Source organism: Cucumis melo, chromosome 2, assembly GCF_025177605.1.
Source record: "Cucumis melo cultivar AY chromosome 2, USDA_Cmelo_AY_1.0, whole genome shotgun sequence".
Taxonomy (NCBI): domain Eukaryota; kingdom Viridiplantae; phylum Streptophyta; class Magnoliopsida; order Cucurbitales; family Cucurbitaceae; genus Cucumis; species Cucumis melo.
In genome coordinates this window covers 601,754-619,189 of record NC_066858.1, presented here as the reverse complement: position 1 = coordinate 619,189, position 17,436 = coordinate 601,754, and the positions used below count along the sequence as shown (strand labels likewise).

Sequence of the window (17,436 nt, the reverse complement as noted above, 5' to 3'; positions counted from 1 at the left end):
ATAAAAAGAATACAAAAAATGCTCCCTAAACCACACCGTTAACAAGTAATATATTTGGTACACGATCGTTTAGATTTGACTATTGTTTGGTACATGTTTAGATTTGACTATCCAAAATGTTTTTTTTTTTTTTTAATTCTATCGTTTAATTTGGTTACCTAAATCTAAATGGAGTAAAAAAGGAAGGAATTGCAGCAGCGAAGAAGAGAATAAAGACAGAAGGTCAAACATAGAATATTTAAAAAATAGCTAACTTCATAGGTTTTGTTACGCGGACTGTAAATATTCTGGTAATTTGTTATATTTATGAAAATTTCACAACAAAATTTATTTAATGTATTTTATTTTATTTTTACTTTTTGATAGAAATTTCGATGATATAAACCTTGCTGTAAGGAACTTGCTAGCAAGGTTTGAGAGGTTGATTTTGATGTTTTTAATTTATTTTCTTTTTAAAATTTTGGGGTCTCATCTTATTCTTGGTATATCTTACCAGTTGAGAATTCAAAGATTGATCCAAGTTGGTTACATCTATTGATTAGATTGGATATGATTCACCAATATTTTAACCATTGAGTTGAGCAATGAGCTTATCAATTTGGGGTATACTTAGATCAACCCTAATTGGCTCACCTCCTTACACTTTCATTGGACCAAACCAAATATATGTATGCATACCTACACTTATATGAAATATGGTAATTGAGAGTTTTAAGAAAATTTGAAATGCCAACAAATCAAAATTGGGAGCATTTATGAGCTCATTATTTATTATGTTTTTTTAGTACTTTTTCTATTTTCAATCTTGTTTTTAGAAAATTTTTTCTAGAAGTAATAAGTATACTATTTTATGGTTTAAATTTAATTTATAGAATGAGAGTTTTAGACGATGGTTTCATTCACCTAACCTGAACTTGGAGTCTTTTATTTAACCACTAGCCATTAGAGCACGAAGACATATTTAATAATAATTGCTTTAAATGTACGAACTTTTTGTATAATTTTGCTTTAAACTATCGTTGTTTTTTTTAAGAAACAAAAAGTTTAATTAAATATTAAGCGGACTTATTTTTTCAAAAGATTTAAAAAGTTATTTTTAAGTAATTACAAAACAGAACTTAAATATGTATCAGATTGAGCTAGGTATTTTTGACAAAGTATTATGAAGGTTTTATTAAGAAAAAAAGAAAATATTATATAAAATGTTTGATTTGTGTAATAATTGGACATGGAACAAAATTACCCTCAAAACTTGGTAAGTGTAATTTTTTTTTTTATTATTTTGTTTTCTTTTAATCCAAATAAGTATTTATTAATTTTTGTTTTCAAATGAAAATAAAACTCAAGTTCAATATTTGTTATTACACATAATTTTGAAAGGTTAATTAATCCATCTTGTCTTGGATGGATATAAAGTAATTATGTTATGGGGAAATTGATAAAGTAATAGCATATGGTTTGATAATAAGAGACAACAAAGTTAGAGTTTCCAAAATGAAATGTGAAACCCAATAAAAACATATAATTACAAAACTAATAATTAATTGAAGATATTAATTGATACCGTTGGAAGCACACACCCCCTCTCTACATGTGAAATTTCTCCTTCTTTCAATCGTCATTCATTGACCAAATTGGTAGATGGAAAAAATGGAGATGGCCTTTCCAACCCTAGCTTCGAATCATCATCAATCGAAGGTTCGAAACCAACCACTCAATCTCAACGTCTTTGAATTCGATGGCTCCCATCAACACCAACAACAGCACCACTGCCTCCTCAAAAGAAAACAAGAAGAAGAGATCGGTCTCAGCCTCGTCTGGTGAAGCTCAAGAGGTTCAAGGAGCCGCCAAGAGAAGCTCCCATGGCTCTTCTTCTTCTTTTCCAATTGAGTAGGTTTTTTTTTTCTTTTAAACTTCATCTGTAATAATAAATTCTTACGGTGGTTTAGCTGTTAATTGTTTTATTTTATTTTTATACAGTTATGGATTCGACTTCGTAATAATTGACGATCCGAAGATTGAAGAAGGAGTTAAAAAATGGAAATTAGATTACGAAGCTGCGTTTCGTCGACAGGTATAGGACTATTTTGATTGAATTATGTGGTTCTTAATGTTGGTGCAAAACCATACCTCCAATCCATTTTGCTTTTCTCAGGTTGCCAAGGACATAGACAGCCGGGCGCTGGCTCTTCTTTCACCACTTACGATGTCAGTGTTTTAATTACACCATTTATTTCATATCCTTTCAATTTATTTTTTTTTGTTGGGTAATGGTCTATTCTCTGTCTCGTCTATTTTTGGTTACGTTCATGTAGATATGTTTTCATTCGTGTGGTTTGAATTCATTGTTCATCCATTTTTCCTGTTGAGTACTCTTATAGAGATCGTTTGTTTTCTGTTTAGTTTGGGATGAATAATAACAATTATCAGTGACTGATACCTTTCAATTTGGAAAATGATAGTTTCTTATACTTCTTTTGCATTTTCTCACGTTGAAATTAACCAACTAACATTGTTAACTACAATTAGTGATTAAAATCGATGGTTACTGTCAATTACTACACTGATAGTTACTATTAATGATAATTTTCTATTTATCGTCCATTACAAGTATTTCTTTCCAGTTTTCTCAATTAATTGAAATCTATCGTTGATAACTGGTACAAAGTAACTAATGCTGCTAGACACTTCAGCAATAGCTTTCAATTTGAGAATTGTGCTTACCATTGATAGCGGTTATTTGTGATTTATATAACTTCTATTAATGATAACCATTGAAGGACAAACTTGACATTTTAATAACTTTTATTAGTGGATTAGTCAATATTTGCTATTTTTACAAATATTTTATTCTTGTGTTATATTTTTAGCTTATTTTCTAAATTGTGCTATTTGCTATAATTTTCTAAAAAAGAAATATGAACGTTCTAAAGAATTATGATTGAAGAATCTCAGTCTTAGAGTCATAAGAATGAACCGTACCTTATCTCTAACCTTATCTAAGTTTTACACTATGACTAAGATTTTTAAGAGTCGTATTCATAGGATGATCAAAGTCTTAGCCTTAGGATACTATTTGATTCAAACAAATACCTCTTTTTTTTTTTTTTAAATTTTCTCACTTTTTCTTCCTTTACTTTTTTTCTTTTCTTTGTCTCTTTTATAGATAACTAAACAAAATATTCATAGTAATTTGACAATTTCTCTTTCTCAAAGCAACCATGAGAAATAGTTTTCTATATGTTATGTGAAATCTCTAATTAGCTTATCAAATAATGTAAGCTTATAAAATTATAGATTTTGATTTAGTAATAAACAATAGCATAGTATACTTATGATAAAGTATAGTCTACAAATCTATCGATCAATAGACGTTATATCATTAATAGAGTTTATCCTATGATAGAGTATAAATCGAGTCTATAAATGGTAGACGCATCTATTCGTACAAATGCATGTTGTCAAAGTTGATAAAAAGTTTCATATTCCATCTATGATGAAAGGTTTAATTATGTACTATTCATTGTTTGATTATTTCCCCTTCATGCCGGAGATATCTGCATGCTTTGCAACACAGACTTTCATCGGACTTTAGCTTTTTCACGAATTGTGATTCATTTATTCATTTTCATATTTAACAAACTGTTTAGTTTCTACGTCCAAAGTTAAAAATTATTAATAGCAAACAAAAATGAGAGTGGGAAAAGCTAAGAAGTAACATGAAAGTTGATATTTGTGATGCCACAAACTTCAACACTCTATCATCTCCACGGGTCCTTTGTGGTATGCTCCAGCCAAGTTCTTCATCCTCGATGAAGATTCTGATTCTGGAAATCGTCGAAAATTCATCAAAGATGTTTTGTTTGGGAGTCAAAATTACAAATGAAAAATTCATTAGTCCAGTTGGGTATGATTGGATATAATTAAGTTGTTAATTCCAAACCCTTTAGATTTATGGCTAATCTAGAGATCAGAGGTATACTTAATTATATATTTCTCATTTCTCTCCTTATAGGGAAGATGGTGCAACACAGCTGCCCGATAACTCATCTTTTATTCAAGGGATAAGCCAAAAGGGTATGGAGATTGTTGGTGATTTCTTTGAGGATTTTCGTCAAATGGGTCGTACCATTCCGGAAAAGGTACCTTACAATCTTTTTCTCTTAATTTATTTTAAGCATACAGTACTTGTGTATATATATATGTAGAGAGAGAGAGTTGCATCTATCTTTTATTTTTTATACCACTCCAACCACACCTGAGAAAAAACTTTGAAAACTTTGAGAAATGAAAAGGGGTAGAAGAAGAAAGAAAAAAATTTGTTACACAAATTGTGGTTCATGATATGGTGGGCTGTAAAATTAATGGTTGGTACTGTAACGAAAATCGCCACACAGATTTACGTTATTACGTCCAAATGATTTTATTAGAAAAAATGTTACATATATAATACACAAATGGCAATATACTTTTAGTATTAGAGAGTTTACATTTCTTTAAATTACCTAAAGTCATGGTAGTAAATAACCATAAATAATTCAATATGCTGAGATATATATTCTAATTAGGTTTATTTTAGGGGCATTGCCCTCGGAAACCTCCATTGGGACATGTCACTCTTGGACTCTAGCTCCCTCTGACTGATTAACAGGACTCCGTATTTGATTGATTGTAGTAATTAGATATAAATTCAAGGCATTCCATTGCACAGACAAGTTTCTTTTTTAAGGGATTATTAGAAGTTTATAAATGCACAACCAAGAGTCGAAAGCACTTGTCAGAAAAATCCAGAATAATTCAAACACTTGTCAGCAAAGTTATTATAACTCTTTTTGGCTTGTTTCAATAGTCGTTAACACCCCCACGATAGACTTTTTCAAACTCACTGAATTATTTTACAATTCTTTGGAACTTTCTGATTGTAATTCAGAACTAAATTCAGAATGTTTAAAGTAAAGTTTAATGTTGTTTTAATTAATTTGTTCGTTTTGAATAGTTTCTTAGACAAAAGTTACGGTTTTGAACTGAAGATCTAATGTTGAAATCTTTTTTAATAATTCAGGAGGCTTCCACCAAAGAGCATAAGAGCACTCCTAGAAAAAAAGGTAAGTAAGTTTCTACCTGGTAACTGGGCTTGGTTGTTATGTGTTGTTTGGTTATTGTAGTTTATTAATTTTTGCTATGCGCGCATAGATAAAATGCATGGTTCATATGAACTGATTCTGAAATAAGATCAATCAATGATTGTTCTGCAGTCTGATTGAATACACCTAGATGCTTCTTAAAATGTTGTGCAACATTCTGTTTACATGGTTGGGCACACCTAAATGTTGGATGTTACGATTATGATTTGTATCACGTGTCAATTGTTTGTGACTTGTTTGAGTTATAAGCTGTATCATGTATGGGTTGTGAAACATGCATGTAAATCATGTATGAGTTGTGGAGCATGACGCGTAAATCATGGGTTGCGGAATTTAACACGTAAATCATATATGTGTTAAGGAGCATGACACTTAAGTCACGTATGCCCGGTCATGAAACATAACATGTAAATCATTATGGGTGTTGTGGAAGCATGATATATATGTAAATCATGTATGGGTGACCAAAAATGACAAGTAAATCATGCATGAGTGGTAGAACATGACACTTAACTAATCATGTGTTATTGTACGTGTGATGTTGCATGTCACGATTCATGTGTAGCAATGTTTTAATTGTGATTAATCTTTCTGTAAAACAAGCATCTTTTACTGTGTTGTGTTCAATATGATGTCTGCCATGTATATTATTGTTTGATGGTTTCTTAGGTTTGAGCTACTTTTCGTACGTGTTGTGTATTGACACCCCAAGTCTTTCGTAGGTGAAGATGAGAACTACGTCGACAATGGTGGTGCTACCCCAAGTTTTGTAGGTGAAGGTGAGGACTACAACCTTGGTGGTGCTGGAGAGGAGAGACCTGAGAAAGAATGACTTATTCTTTTGGGTGATTGCAATAGACTTAGCTTGTTTTCCTCAGCTTAAGAGTTGGTTGAGTTTAGTTATGGTTTGGAAAAGTGATGAAACACAGGAAACACGCAGCGGAAAACAAGATCTATCCTACCCAAATTATAATTAAACAATTTAGTAATTAACATGCTACAAATTAAATATATACCACTACAAGAAAATATATGTATTTTTCCCAATGCACAATACGGACGCCGGGATAACAACTTTAGGAAAAAAGCTTCTCTCAACGCTGTAGAAGCTCTGTCAAAAAAGGTTAACAATCTCGACGCGACATAAGACGACGTCGGCATAAGGTAATTTAATAGAAAAATTATAAATTTCTCCTAACGCCGTTATGCATAACAGTGTAAGGAGAAATTTATATATATTTTTAATATATTTAACTTCTCCCGATGGTATGCATAATGGTGTCGGGAGAAGTTTATAATTTTTTAATTATATTTAATTTCTTCCAACGTCGTGCATAACGATATTGGGAGAAGTTCATAATTTTTCAAATATATTTAAGGAAAATTACATAAGATGACAATTTTTTTTTTAAAAAAAACAGCTCATATCACTTTTTTTTTTATATTGCAAATATGACAAATATGATTATCACAAGGTTATCGTAGGGTTATCGGAGGACTATCAAATGACTATCACAGGGTTATTGTTATTGTTCTTTATGTTCTCGGTCCTCCCTTCCGGTGCCACCGCTGCCCCTATCTCTTTTGGTTAATTATTTATTTAAGTTAGATCTTTGCTCTAAAATTATAAATCCTTGCCTTAGCTTAGATCTCATTCTCAGTTTTGCCAAAAAAAATATATATATATAGAGGATCTCTCGATGCATAAAATATAGCATCAGAGATTCCTTGACATCTCCCAACATAGAAGTTAAGTGATTTTATAAGTTATAACACTGTCTTATACGTAGATAAACAACAATTACAACGACACACAAGTAAATAAAATCAACTTAGTGAACAAATACTTAAGTCTCCTAGGTATGAGATTCTCTCTAGCTCCCCAGAAACATGTGAATCCCTCGCACCAAAGACTTATATAGTTGTATATCCTTTCTACCTTTCAAAGGAAGAACACTTAATTTGATGAATTTAGCTAGAGCCTTCTACTAAGTTTATGCATCTCTTTCTCAATATCCATGTGGTAGAACAACACATTGATAGTATTATCTAAAGAACCACTTAAGATAATAAATGTTAATAAAACTAGTCTATACACACAAAAACAAGATCAAATATTAATGTTCATAATGTTTCTTCCAAAATGACAACCCTAAATTGAGCAAAGCAAACTTTTAAATATGCACACCAGACAAGGAAATTCATACCAATCCTATCAGATGTTGAGCACCAAAAAGAAGAAAAAAAAATACATGTGAGGAATAATACCCCACAATATCTCCCAGACAAAAAACATACTATCAATTATATTCAAAATATTTACATATATAACAATATTTTTTAAAAAATTTAAATATAAAAGAATCTATAAAATTGAAATATATCACCGATAGATCATGTTGAAAATTGAAGTTTATCGACGATAGAAGTCTACTATATGAATTTGTATATTTGTATCTTTTTAAAAATGTTGTTATATACTTGGGGGTAATTATAATGAGTACCAATTTTTAGAATAATTATTTAGTTGTAGCAATATTTTAATTTTTTTTTTAAATATAACAAAGTCTATCAGTGATATTCTTCTATCCGTGATAGACTTCTATTAGTTAATAGACTCTTATGGTTTATCAACAATAGATCAACATTTATTATATGGTCTATTGATGACAGATTCCTATCATTTATAGATTTTGCTATATTTACATTTTTTTTTAAATGTTGCTATATACTTAATTATTTTGAATATAATTGTTACATTTGCAATATAATTAGTCTATATTACCTGAGCTAAAGGTCGAATAATTTGAGGTGATCCAGCCCACGACCCGTAGGCCCCAAGAAATGTTTCATGACCAACTCCATAAGCATTTTAAATTTTGGGCTTTTTCCCGAGCAAACCAAAAACTGATGAGAGAAAAGTCTTTGAACCAAATGGAAATACATAGCCATAATTAACAATTAAGTTTGTGGCAATTGTCACGCTAACCTTTGCTTCTCAAGTTGGATTCCTCATCCTCACGATCATGATAAAAGAAATAGGTAAAATTATTTAATTTGAAATATCGTCGAAAATGACAAAGTGGGTAAAATATTATTCCGATAGCTAGATAGTTTTTTTAAAAAACTATTTTAGTTTTTATATTTTCAATTGTTAAAATATTTTAAATTTAGTATTTTATAATTAATTTCTACTAAAAGTTATAAAACAACGATAATTTTCATGCACGAAAATAATTATAATTCGTGGCAATTTTAGGAACAATAATCAAGTATATAACAATATTTAAAAAGTTTACAAACATACTAAAATTTATCTGTAATAGACTTTTATCGCAGATGGTCTTTTATGGTTTATTAGTGATAAACTAATATTTGCAACTTCTATTATTGATAGATTTTGCTATATTTACGAATTTTTTAAAATATTACTATATACTTAATTATTTTGAATCTCATTGCTATATTTACAATCACCTCAAATAAAAATATATGAATTTGTGTTCAACATTTATAGTAAAAATGGATGGACAACTAAAAAGTTATTTTTTTCTATAAAACAATCTCTCAATTTTGGGAAGAAAAAAAAAAGGATATTTTATTACTGTTTTTATTTTTCAAAATAATTACAATAAGTAGCAATATTAAGAATAAAAATAAAGCATATAACAATATTTCTAAAATATAGCAAAGTATCAATAATAGATTTATGTAATTCATAAAGTTTGACAAATTATGCTATAGTTAATAATTTTTTTAAGAATGTCGAATCTAACGGATATGTTTTGACTTGAACCAAAATCTCTTATCAACAAGTATAAATAGATGTCAGTTGAACTAAGGCCATATTAGCGTTAAATGTTGAATTATTATTATTATTGAATTCGTATTTGCACGTTATTGGATGTTTGATGTATGAAAGGTAATTTAGAACATGGGAAAATGATTAAAATAAACATATACATATACGCATGTCTCAATGCTCTTTCTAAGTTCTAAAATAAATGTGAAACCCAAACAAAAATAATGAATTGAAGAGATAGAGGAACGGTGTCGTTTTAAGAAATCGGAAAAGAAAAAGAGAGACGACTTGAAAGAGAGAGAGAGAGACGATTTGAAAAAGAGAAAAACTTGTGTGAAATTTCTCTAACATTTCTCAACTTTCTTTGTTGACATTGAATAATATTTCGCACAAATGGACATCGATAGTGATGTGAACCCTAACTTCAAATCGTCGATTATCCCAGCCACTCGATCTCAACGTATCGGAATATGGATCCGACCGCCGATAAAAAGAGAAAGAAGAGGAGACGCTATTCTTACGAAGCTACAAATGTTCAAGACGACTCCATCGCACCTCTTCCTGGCCATTTCACTTTTCCTACTAGGTGGGTTTGTGTTCTTTGTCTCAAAAACTAGTTTATTTTGATCCCTCTTTTTTTTGTTCGTTTCCGAGTATATGGTTTACCTCTTTTCTTATTTTCTTATTTTTCCAGTTTTTACACTAGACGGGAGCCCGTTATTGATGATGCGGTTACTCGATCGCGTTCTCTAATCGAAGAACCTAGGATTGGAGAAGTAGTTAAGCGATTCTATGATGAAATATGGCCAAAAATGGAACATGATTTTCGTCAACAGGTATTGTTTTATCATTTTCATCTATTTTATGGCTTTTATTTATGTATATTCTCAATGTTTTTGCAAAAAAATTGCTTTAATTTTCAGGTGTCCAAAGAAATAGAGAGGATGGTACACTCTGCCATTCACTCGGCTTTTTCACCATCACTAAGGTCAGTGTTATGTTTTAATTACACAATTTATTCGCATTCTTTATGTTTATTATTCACAATTTATTGTCTTAGTTATGTAGGAATGGATATGACTTTTCATCCTAGAGGTAGTAGGTTGGATTCTCACCCCTATAATTGTTATACTAAAAGAAAAAGTGACAAGTTCATTATAAAGAGCTAGATATCAGCATGCTTACATCGTTGCCTCTAAAATTAAAGGACTTTAGATAATCATCTTGTATTGTGCTTCATTAACATGTTTTTATTGTGTGTTTCTTGTCCTAAAAATAGCATACAACAAGGGTGTGAACAAGAGGAAATACTTAAGCCATCTAAAACATTGAAGTTCAAATTATGTTTTCTCAATTCATTTCCCTCTGTCATTTTCACCAACAACGAGGTAAAATCTGAAGATGGCGAGCCATTGAAAGTTGCAATTTGTGATGCCACCAACTCCAACTCTATTGTCTCGACTGGTCCTTTATCATCTGCCCAAGTCGAGTTGTGCATCCTCCCCGGCGAGTTTGATTCTAGCAATCGACGAGATGAAGAAACACCATGGACATCGAGTTATTTCAACAAAAGCATCTTGACCCCAAGAGATGGGAAACGACCTTTGATCATTGGTGATGATCGCCAAGTTTACCTAAAAGATGGAGTTAGGTTGATCAACAATTTGATCATCACTGACAATTCAAGTTGGATGAAATCAAAGAAGTTTCGATTGGGGGTAAAAATTAAAGATGAAAGAGTTCTAGCCGAGTTTGTTAGAATTGGAGAAGCTATATCCGAACCTTTTAGAGTCATGGATCAACGGGGGGAAGGTATAAATATTTCTCGACTCTCTCCTTTGATAAACATTAGTGATAGTATCTATCTGTATTTATCATTGATAAACCACTATCATCTATCGTTAAGCTTAAGGTTGTGACACCTTTCTATATTTATAAATATTTTCAGCAATTTTGTCATTTAAAACAATTACCCATGAATCTATACATTGTATAATTTTTATTTTTATATGTAATATTAATTAGTGAACCAAAAGCATCACCCTCCACGTTGGGAAGATGAAGTATGGCGATTGGAAGGGATAGCCAAAGATGGTATCTATCACAAAAACTTATCTTCCAAAGGCATAAGGACTGTGGGGGATTTCTTGAAGGCTTATCATCAAAATGATCCCGACACTTTGAGGATGGTACCTTACAATAAAACTATTCCTAACTTTTTTTTGTCATTTGTTGATTCAATTTTAAATGTTTGTGCGTTTTCATGTATACATGTGTAGATGCTGGGAAAGCGAGTGTTAGACAAGACATGGAAGATGATGGTTCAAAATGCTTGCGAGTGTGTTGAGGATACATTTGATAATAATCAAGTCTTTCAGGTTTTAATTTCTCTCCTCAGCTCTTTTTCTCTCTGTTCAAATGAAAAGCTTAAACATTAATGTTAATTTTATTTGCCAAAAACAGCCCAATAGTTTCTTGGAATTTAATCAAGTCTTGGATGAAACTTTCGAAGGAAACTTTGAATTGATGCCAATTGAATGGACTTGACGTTAATGAAGAAACATTTCACCATGTTCAAGGTATTTCCATTGATTGCTCTCTATTTCCTTTTCATTAAAAGAAATGAACGCAAATAAATCACTTTTGATCTTTGAGGATTGACTTATTGGGAGTGATTTTAAAATGGTTAGAATCACTTTTGTCATTTTAAAAATTATTATAAAACATGTTTTTACAATTATACTAAATCCAAATAACTTCTCCTATTTGCCATCTCGAGAGCTTCTCTATGCCTTTTTTTCCTTTCTTGTTTGATAAGAGCACGAGGGTTGTTGCACTTTTGCATGTTAGTTAGAGGTTTGCCTAGAGAAACCAGTGACATAGGAAAAAAGGGAGGAGAAGTTTTTCAAATCTTTTTCCTTTATCTTTATATATAAAAAAAACTTTAGATCTAAACTTAATTTTAGGTCTACAACAACCAACATATCAAAGCTTAACATTGTAACCATTTTACGGTTACAATATTTGTAATCATTAGAATAATTGTTATTATTATCATATTTTTAGTTATAACTATTGAAAGTAGAGACAAAGATACACATTGATTTACGTAGAAACTCGAGTATCGGGAGAAAAGCCACGATATATTGCTCTTAATATTTTCTAATGAATTACAAAGGTATAACAAGAGAGATTAAATAGAATACACAAGGAGAAAAGAAAAAAGGAAAAAATATTTTTGGTGAACATTCCATAACTAATTTTTCCATAAACTAACAATCCCCCTCAAGTTGGGATTAAATATCAATGAGACCTAACTTGCTAGCACAAAAGTTAAAGTTTGGTATGAGAAGCCCCTTAGTGAGAACATGACTTTCTGGAGCCAAATTTCCTCACATATTCCAAAGAACTCATGGCTTGGTATTTGGCTTAGTGCTGCTTCTGGCACAACACTTTGCTTCTTACTCCTCCAAGTTATAAGATTACCCCAAACAAAGTACAATAAGCTGAGGTAGACTTCCTAGCAACAACATATCCTGTCCAGTTCGAGTCAGTATATGCTTCAATGGTCTTCCTATCTGTCTTTCTAAACATTCAATCCTTTACTAGGTGTTGTTTTCAAGTATCTCAAAATTATGTTTACAGCTTTCATGTGATCCTCATAGGGAGCCTGCATAAATTAGCTGACAACACTCACAACAAAGGAAAAATCAGGACGCGTATGGGATAAGTAAATTAATTTACCCACAAGGCGCTGATATTGTTCTTTATCAACTGGAACTTGATCATCAAAGTTTCTTAGTTTATAGTTGAATTCAATAGGAGCGTCAGCAGGACATCCCAACATACCTGTCTCGGTTAGCAAATCAAGGTATATTTCCTCTGAGACACGAAGATGCTTCTTTAGATCTGATCACCTCCATTCCAAGGAAATATTTTAGATTTCCCAAATCCTTGATTTTAAACTCAAACCCTATCTTCTTCTTTAGTTAAACGATCTCATCGGTATCATCCCCATATAGCACAATGTCATCGACATAGACAATCAATATTGCAATTTTCCCTACTTTGGAGACTTTGGTGAACAAGGTGTGATCGGAGCGCCCTTGATTATCCCCGTGAGACTTGATGAAAGTGGAAAATTTGTCAAACCACTCTTGGTGATTGTTTCAACCCATGTAAGGATTTCCAAGGCTGCAAACCTGATTATTAAATTGAGCTTCAAATCTTGGAGGTGGACACATATATACTTCCTCTTTAAGATCCCCATTCAAGTTGATATAGGGCCAATCTTTATTCACTGCAATAGACAATAAAACTTCAATAGTATTCAACTTTGCAATAGGAAAAAAAGTCTCAGAATAGTCAATCCCATAGGTCTGAATGAACCCTTTTGCAACTAGTCTGGTCTTATGTTTGTCAATTTTACCATTTGCCTTGTATTTGAGAGTGAACACCCATTTGCATCCCACAGTTTTGTGTCCCTTAGGTAGGCTGTAAATCTCTCAAGTCTTGTTCTGTTCAAGGGCCCTCATCTCTTCCATGACAACTTTCTTCCACTCAGGATAATCTAAAGCAATGTGGATATTTTTTGGTATCATAGTAGAGTCAAGGTTGGTTGTGAAGGCTTTGAACTGAGGAGATAGGTTATCATAAGAAATGTAGTTAGCAATAAAGTGCTTAGTCCAGGACCTGGTACCCTTCTTTAGAGCAATAGGCAGATTAAGAGAGGGATCAAACTTACTGATGTTATCTGAACGATCCTCCCTAATTTCATTTTTAGTAGCTCTTGCACTAACCTCATTTTTGTCATTACTACCCTTTTCATTCAGGATGACCTCAGGATCAACATTACCTTGTTCACTTGTATTTTCAGGAATAGCTGCCTCAAACCTGTCTTGTTCACTCATTTTAGTGGCAATATGTGAGTCAATAGAATCAGTCATACCTTGATCTCGTAAAGGTTCAAAATCTTGGACTGGAGCTGGCTGATTAGCAGGAGACCTAACTTCCTTTCTAAGATCCTCCTATAGTAGGTTTTCCAAGGAACTTGGTTCGTAGGTAAGACTATGTAATGAGGATCTATGCTTGGTATGGTAATGAGAGTAGGACTGTTAGACTCTAAGGATATCACCCAATTAGAGTTAGATTCTTCGCTCTCACTCTTTCCCTGAAGATGGCTAACGGGTGAACGCATTTATAGCCTCGTTGATGCAGAAGGTAACCAACAAAAACACATGCGTGAGCCCGAGGAGTAAACTTAGATGGGTTAGAGCCATGGTTATAAACATAGGCTATGTACCTGAATACCCGAAGAGGAACATCAGAGATGAGGCGGGTAGAGGGATATGATTCTTTAAGACACTTGAAGGGTGTCTGGAGATGTAGGACACGAGAAGGCATTCGGTTGATAAGATGGGCTGCAGTGAGAACATCGCCCCAGAGATAGGAAGGAAGGGAAGTAGACAACATAAGAGAACAAGCGACTTCCAAGAGGTGACGGTTTTTGTGCTTGGCTACTCCATTTTGTTAGGGGGTGTAGGCGCAAGAACTTTGGTGGACAATGCCTTTTGAAGACAAAAACTCATTGAGTGTGTGGTTTTGAAACTCTCGACTATTGTCACTCCACACGATGATGTGCCCACACACAATAAACAACTTTTTGGCCACGTACATATTTTCGTTGGCAAAAATGAAGATGGCCAACACAATGAAATTACGTCGGCACATCATATCTTCACCCATGTTTTTTTACGTTGCCAGAAGAAACGATTGGTAGAAACCAAAATTCTTGCACTGACGTATTGGATTCTGTCGAAAGATTGATGATGGATATACTATTGTCTTCTCCAATCAAAACTCTAAATTGAAAGCCATTGATGCTTATTGTTTTGGTCTATTGGAGACCATAGGCGTAAGCTCTCTTTATCTGCTAGTTCAATTATGGTTTCAATTAACTCAATTACGAATCTAGGGTCTTAATTAAATATATCTCATAACAGGGTCCAATCTAATGAAATAACTAAGTGCGATAAATTATTTATCCACATACATAGTCCATCCCTTAATTATATGTATTATTATTTAAATAACTCTAACAGTTGAATGATACCATTTTTACAATTTCTCAAATGTATCAAGAGCCGTGATGCTAAAAGATTTCACCTTTTATTCTTTTCACTCTTCTCTTGATCTGGTGACTGCTCTGAGGTGCCTTCATTTCCTTCTGCAACAGGGGTTCTTCATAATCGTCTTCAATGATTTCCCAAAGATCTTGAGAAGTTATAAAAATGGTATCCGTTTGACTATGCCAATATATTCATGATGCTCTCCATTGAAGAAAAGAACTTAATTTGTTGGAACTGATAACAAGTTTAGAACATAATTGGGGTTCATTTGAGAAATGGTTCTCCATTACCGAATTTGTTAAAGGTAATTGATAATGATGGAGAATTGAGCTAGAGTTTAGAAGGGAGAGAGAATTATGGAGAAAATTCTCCTGTTGAGCGTTCTGACACTGATGCTCTGGAGAGCATTTTTAGTTTCTTGCTAACAAGGGTAGATAATACCACTACTTATATGTATACATTTTTTTTACATTAGCTAGGAAATGGCGATCATTTTCATCATTGGTAGAAGGCCTTTTTTTTGGGCAAATCCAAAAGCAAATTTATGAAAACTTTGTCCCAAATAATAAATATGATATCGTAGAGATAATAGAACGAGTTTGTGTAGTTCTTTTACATCTTCTACTTCTCCATGCACTCTCTCCTTTCCTTCTATTCTATGCATAATGGATCAAGATGAATGCATAGAAACTTTGAGAACACCTTTTATCTTCCAACAATTTTTAGGTTGAGATTAAGAACTTTCTGGGAGGTGTGGAGGAAAAATAAACTTATGTTCATGCAGCTTTTAATTGGTTAGCTACATCATATGCAAGTGACAAGAAAAATATATAGCAATTCTTGGTATTTTAATTTTTTCCTAGTCGATATGACAAAAGAACAAAACCATATATCTCTCCCCTTTCAAAGTGATTATTTTTAGCCTAACAGTAATATTGGCACTTAGAGGTTAGAGGTTTGATCACTTTCATTACCACCATCATTATATTAAGAAAAACATAAGATTGATTTTGAAAAAAATATACAATAATTAGAGCTTTGAAAGTTGAAAGTATGAAATAATAATGTGTATTTCCAAAATCTCAGGACTACAATGTTGAGTTTGAAAAGTCAGAACTGATAAGCCTTGAAAAGCCAAAACTCAAGGAGTTATATGGCTTAAGCTCAAATGTTGCCCAAGAAGTATGTTCATTTATATATATATATTTTATTTTTTAATATGTAGCTGAAGCTTCAAACATTTGTGTGAAGTGGATGATGGAATCCAATTTGTATGATCAACTCTTTTTTAACACATAATGATCAATGTAAAACTTGTATGATTGATTTATATATGCAAGTAATGTTCTACCACTATCATTTTGTTAATTATATATCTTTGGTTATTGTGATTACTTGGTTTAAACAATGTTTTTTTCCAATTTATTGTGCTCCTTATTAGATTGATTTGGAATTTACTAAATGAAGCAAAAATATTTGATAAACTAATGATTGATTCCTGCCTTTTAACCTCTCTCTCTATATATATATATGCTCACATTCCTTAATTTCTCATTAAGGTGTACCGAGACATCTAAACTAGTTTAATACACTTTTAGCGTTTTCTCTTGTTTTTTTTTTCTCTTTTTTACCTTGAGTTTACTTTTTGTTGAAATGGAAAAAGTATCATGGTGACTTCTTTTTTATTGCTACACTAATTAATACGTTTTCAAAGGTATATTAATCTTTGCTTTATATTTATTCATTGACGTATTCATTGTAATAAATTTTATTTTAATTTCTAAAGCAGGTTTAGTTTAAGAAAAATTTCTTCTGTCCATATTGGTGTTTTTATTATTAAAAATAAGGAGAAATGTGTTATGTCAAATTTAGAGTGACAACAATTACATACAACTTGAAATAATTGTAACTTGAAATAATTGTGGCAGGAAATTCGTCGAGAATATTTCTCTCAAATGCTATTTTTTGGAAGTTTGTGTTAAAGTGTTTGTATTTGTTGATGCATTTATTTATTTCATCGATAATTTTCGTGCATTTTCATTTACTACATGATCTATTTTGCTATATTTATATTTTCTTAAATTGTTGTTATATATTTAATTATTTTAAGTATTTGCAATTATCCAAACTTTTTATCCTTTATTTGCATATATATAATATTCCATTTCCAACTTTCGTTTTTCTTAGGAGTGAAGTTGGGCATCTTCCATCACAAACCCGTAGATACATAACACCAAAAAATTAAAAACAATGTAGGCTAAATAATGAAAAATATCCCTAAAACTTTTAAAAGTAATTAATGATATTTTGAACGTGACAAAAGTAATTTTAACAATTTTAAAATTACTTTCAAACATATACA

At 31.9% G+C, this 17,436-nt stretch overlaps 2 protein-coding genes across 5 annotated transcripts; both read left to right on the top strand.

Moving 5' to 3' along the window:
- The first annotated feature begins 1,565 nt into the window (after window positions 1–1,565).
- LOC103492138 (uncharacterized) lies at window positions 1,566–6,198 on the top strand. 2 transcript variants are annotated; one of them, XM_051081240.1, is made up of 6 exons: window positions 1,566–1,890; window positions 1,981–2,074; window positions 2,156–2,208; window positions 4,016–4,142; window positions 5,063–5,105; window positions 5,867–6,198. In XM_051081240.1, exons 1-6 carry the CDS (start codon window positions 1,739–1,741, stop codon window positions 5,974–5,976), a joined length of 579 nt encoding a protein of 192 aa, XP_050937197.1. In that variant the 5' UTR covers window positions 1,566–1,738; the 3' UTR covers window positions 5,977–6,198. The 2 variants fall into 2 exon arrangements, with proteins under 2 accessions (XP_050937197.1, XP_050937198.1); XM_051081241.1 differs by lacking the exons at window positions 1,566–1,890; window positions 1,981–2,074; window positions 2,156–2,208 and adding an exon at window positions 3,324–3,907.
- A 3,071-nt stretch (window positions 6,199–9,269) lies between these two features.
- Window positions 9,270–16,430, top strand: LOC103492135 (calmodulin-binding protein 60 B-like). 3 transcript variants are annotated; one of them, XR_007818927.1, is made up of 9 exons: window positions 9,283–9,532; window positions 9,641–9,782; window positions 9,870–9,934; window positions 10,226–10,758; window positions 10,972–11,135; window positions 11,226–11,324; window positions 11,410–11,525; window positions 15,182–15,239; window positions 16,161–16,430. XR_007818927.1 is itself a non-coding variant. In XM_008452370.3 (8 exons), the coding sequence occupies exons 1-7, from the start codon at window positions 9,417–9,419 to the stop codon at window positions 11,491–11,493; spliced, it is 1,203 nt and encodes a 400-aa protein (XP_008450592.2). In that variant the 5' UTR covers window positions 9,270–9,416; the 3' UTR covers window positions 11,494–11,525; window positions 16,161–16,430. The 3 variants fall into 3 exon arrangements, 2 of the variants coding, with proteins under 2 accessions (XP_008450592.2, XP_008450593.2); XM_008452370.3 differs by lacking the exon at window positions 15,182–15,239 and having other exon boundaries at window positions 9,270–9,532; XM_008452371.3 differs by having other exon boundaries at window positions 15,182–16,430.
- The last annotated feature ends 1,006 nt before the right edge of the window (window positions 16,431–17,436 follow it).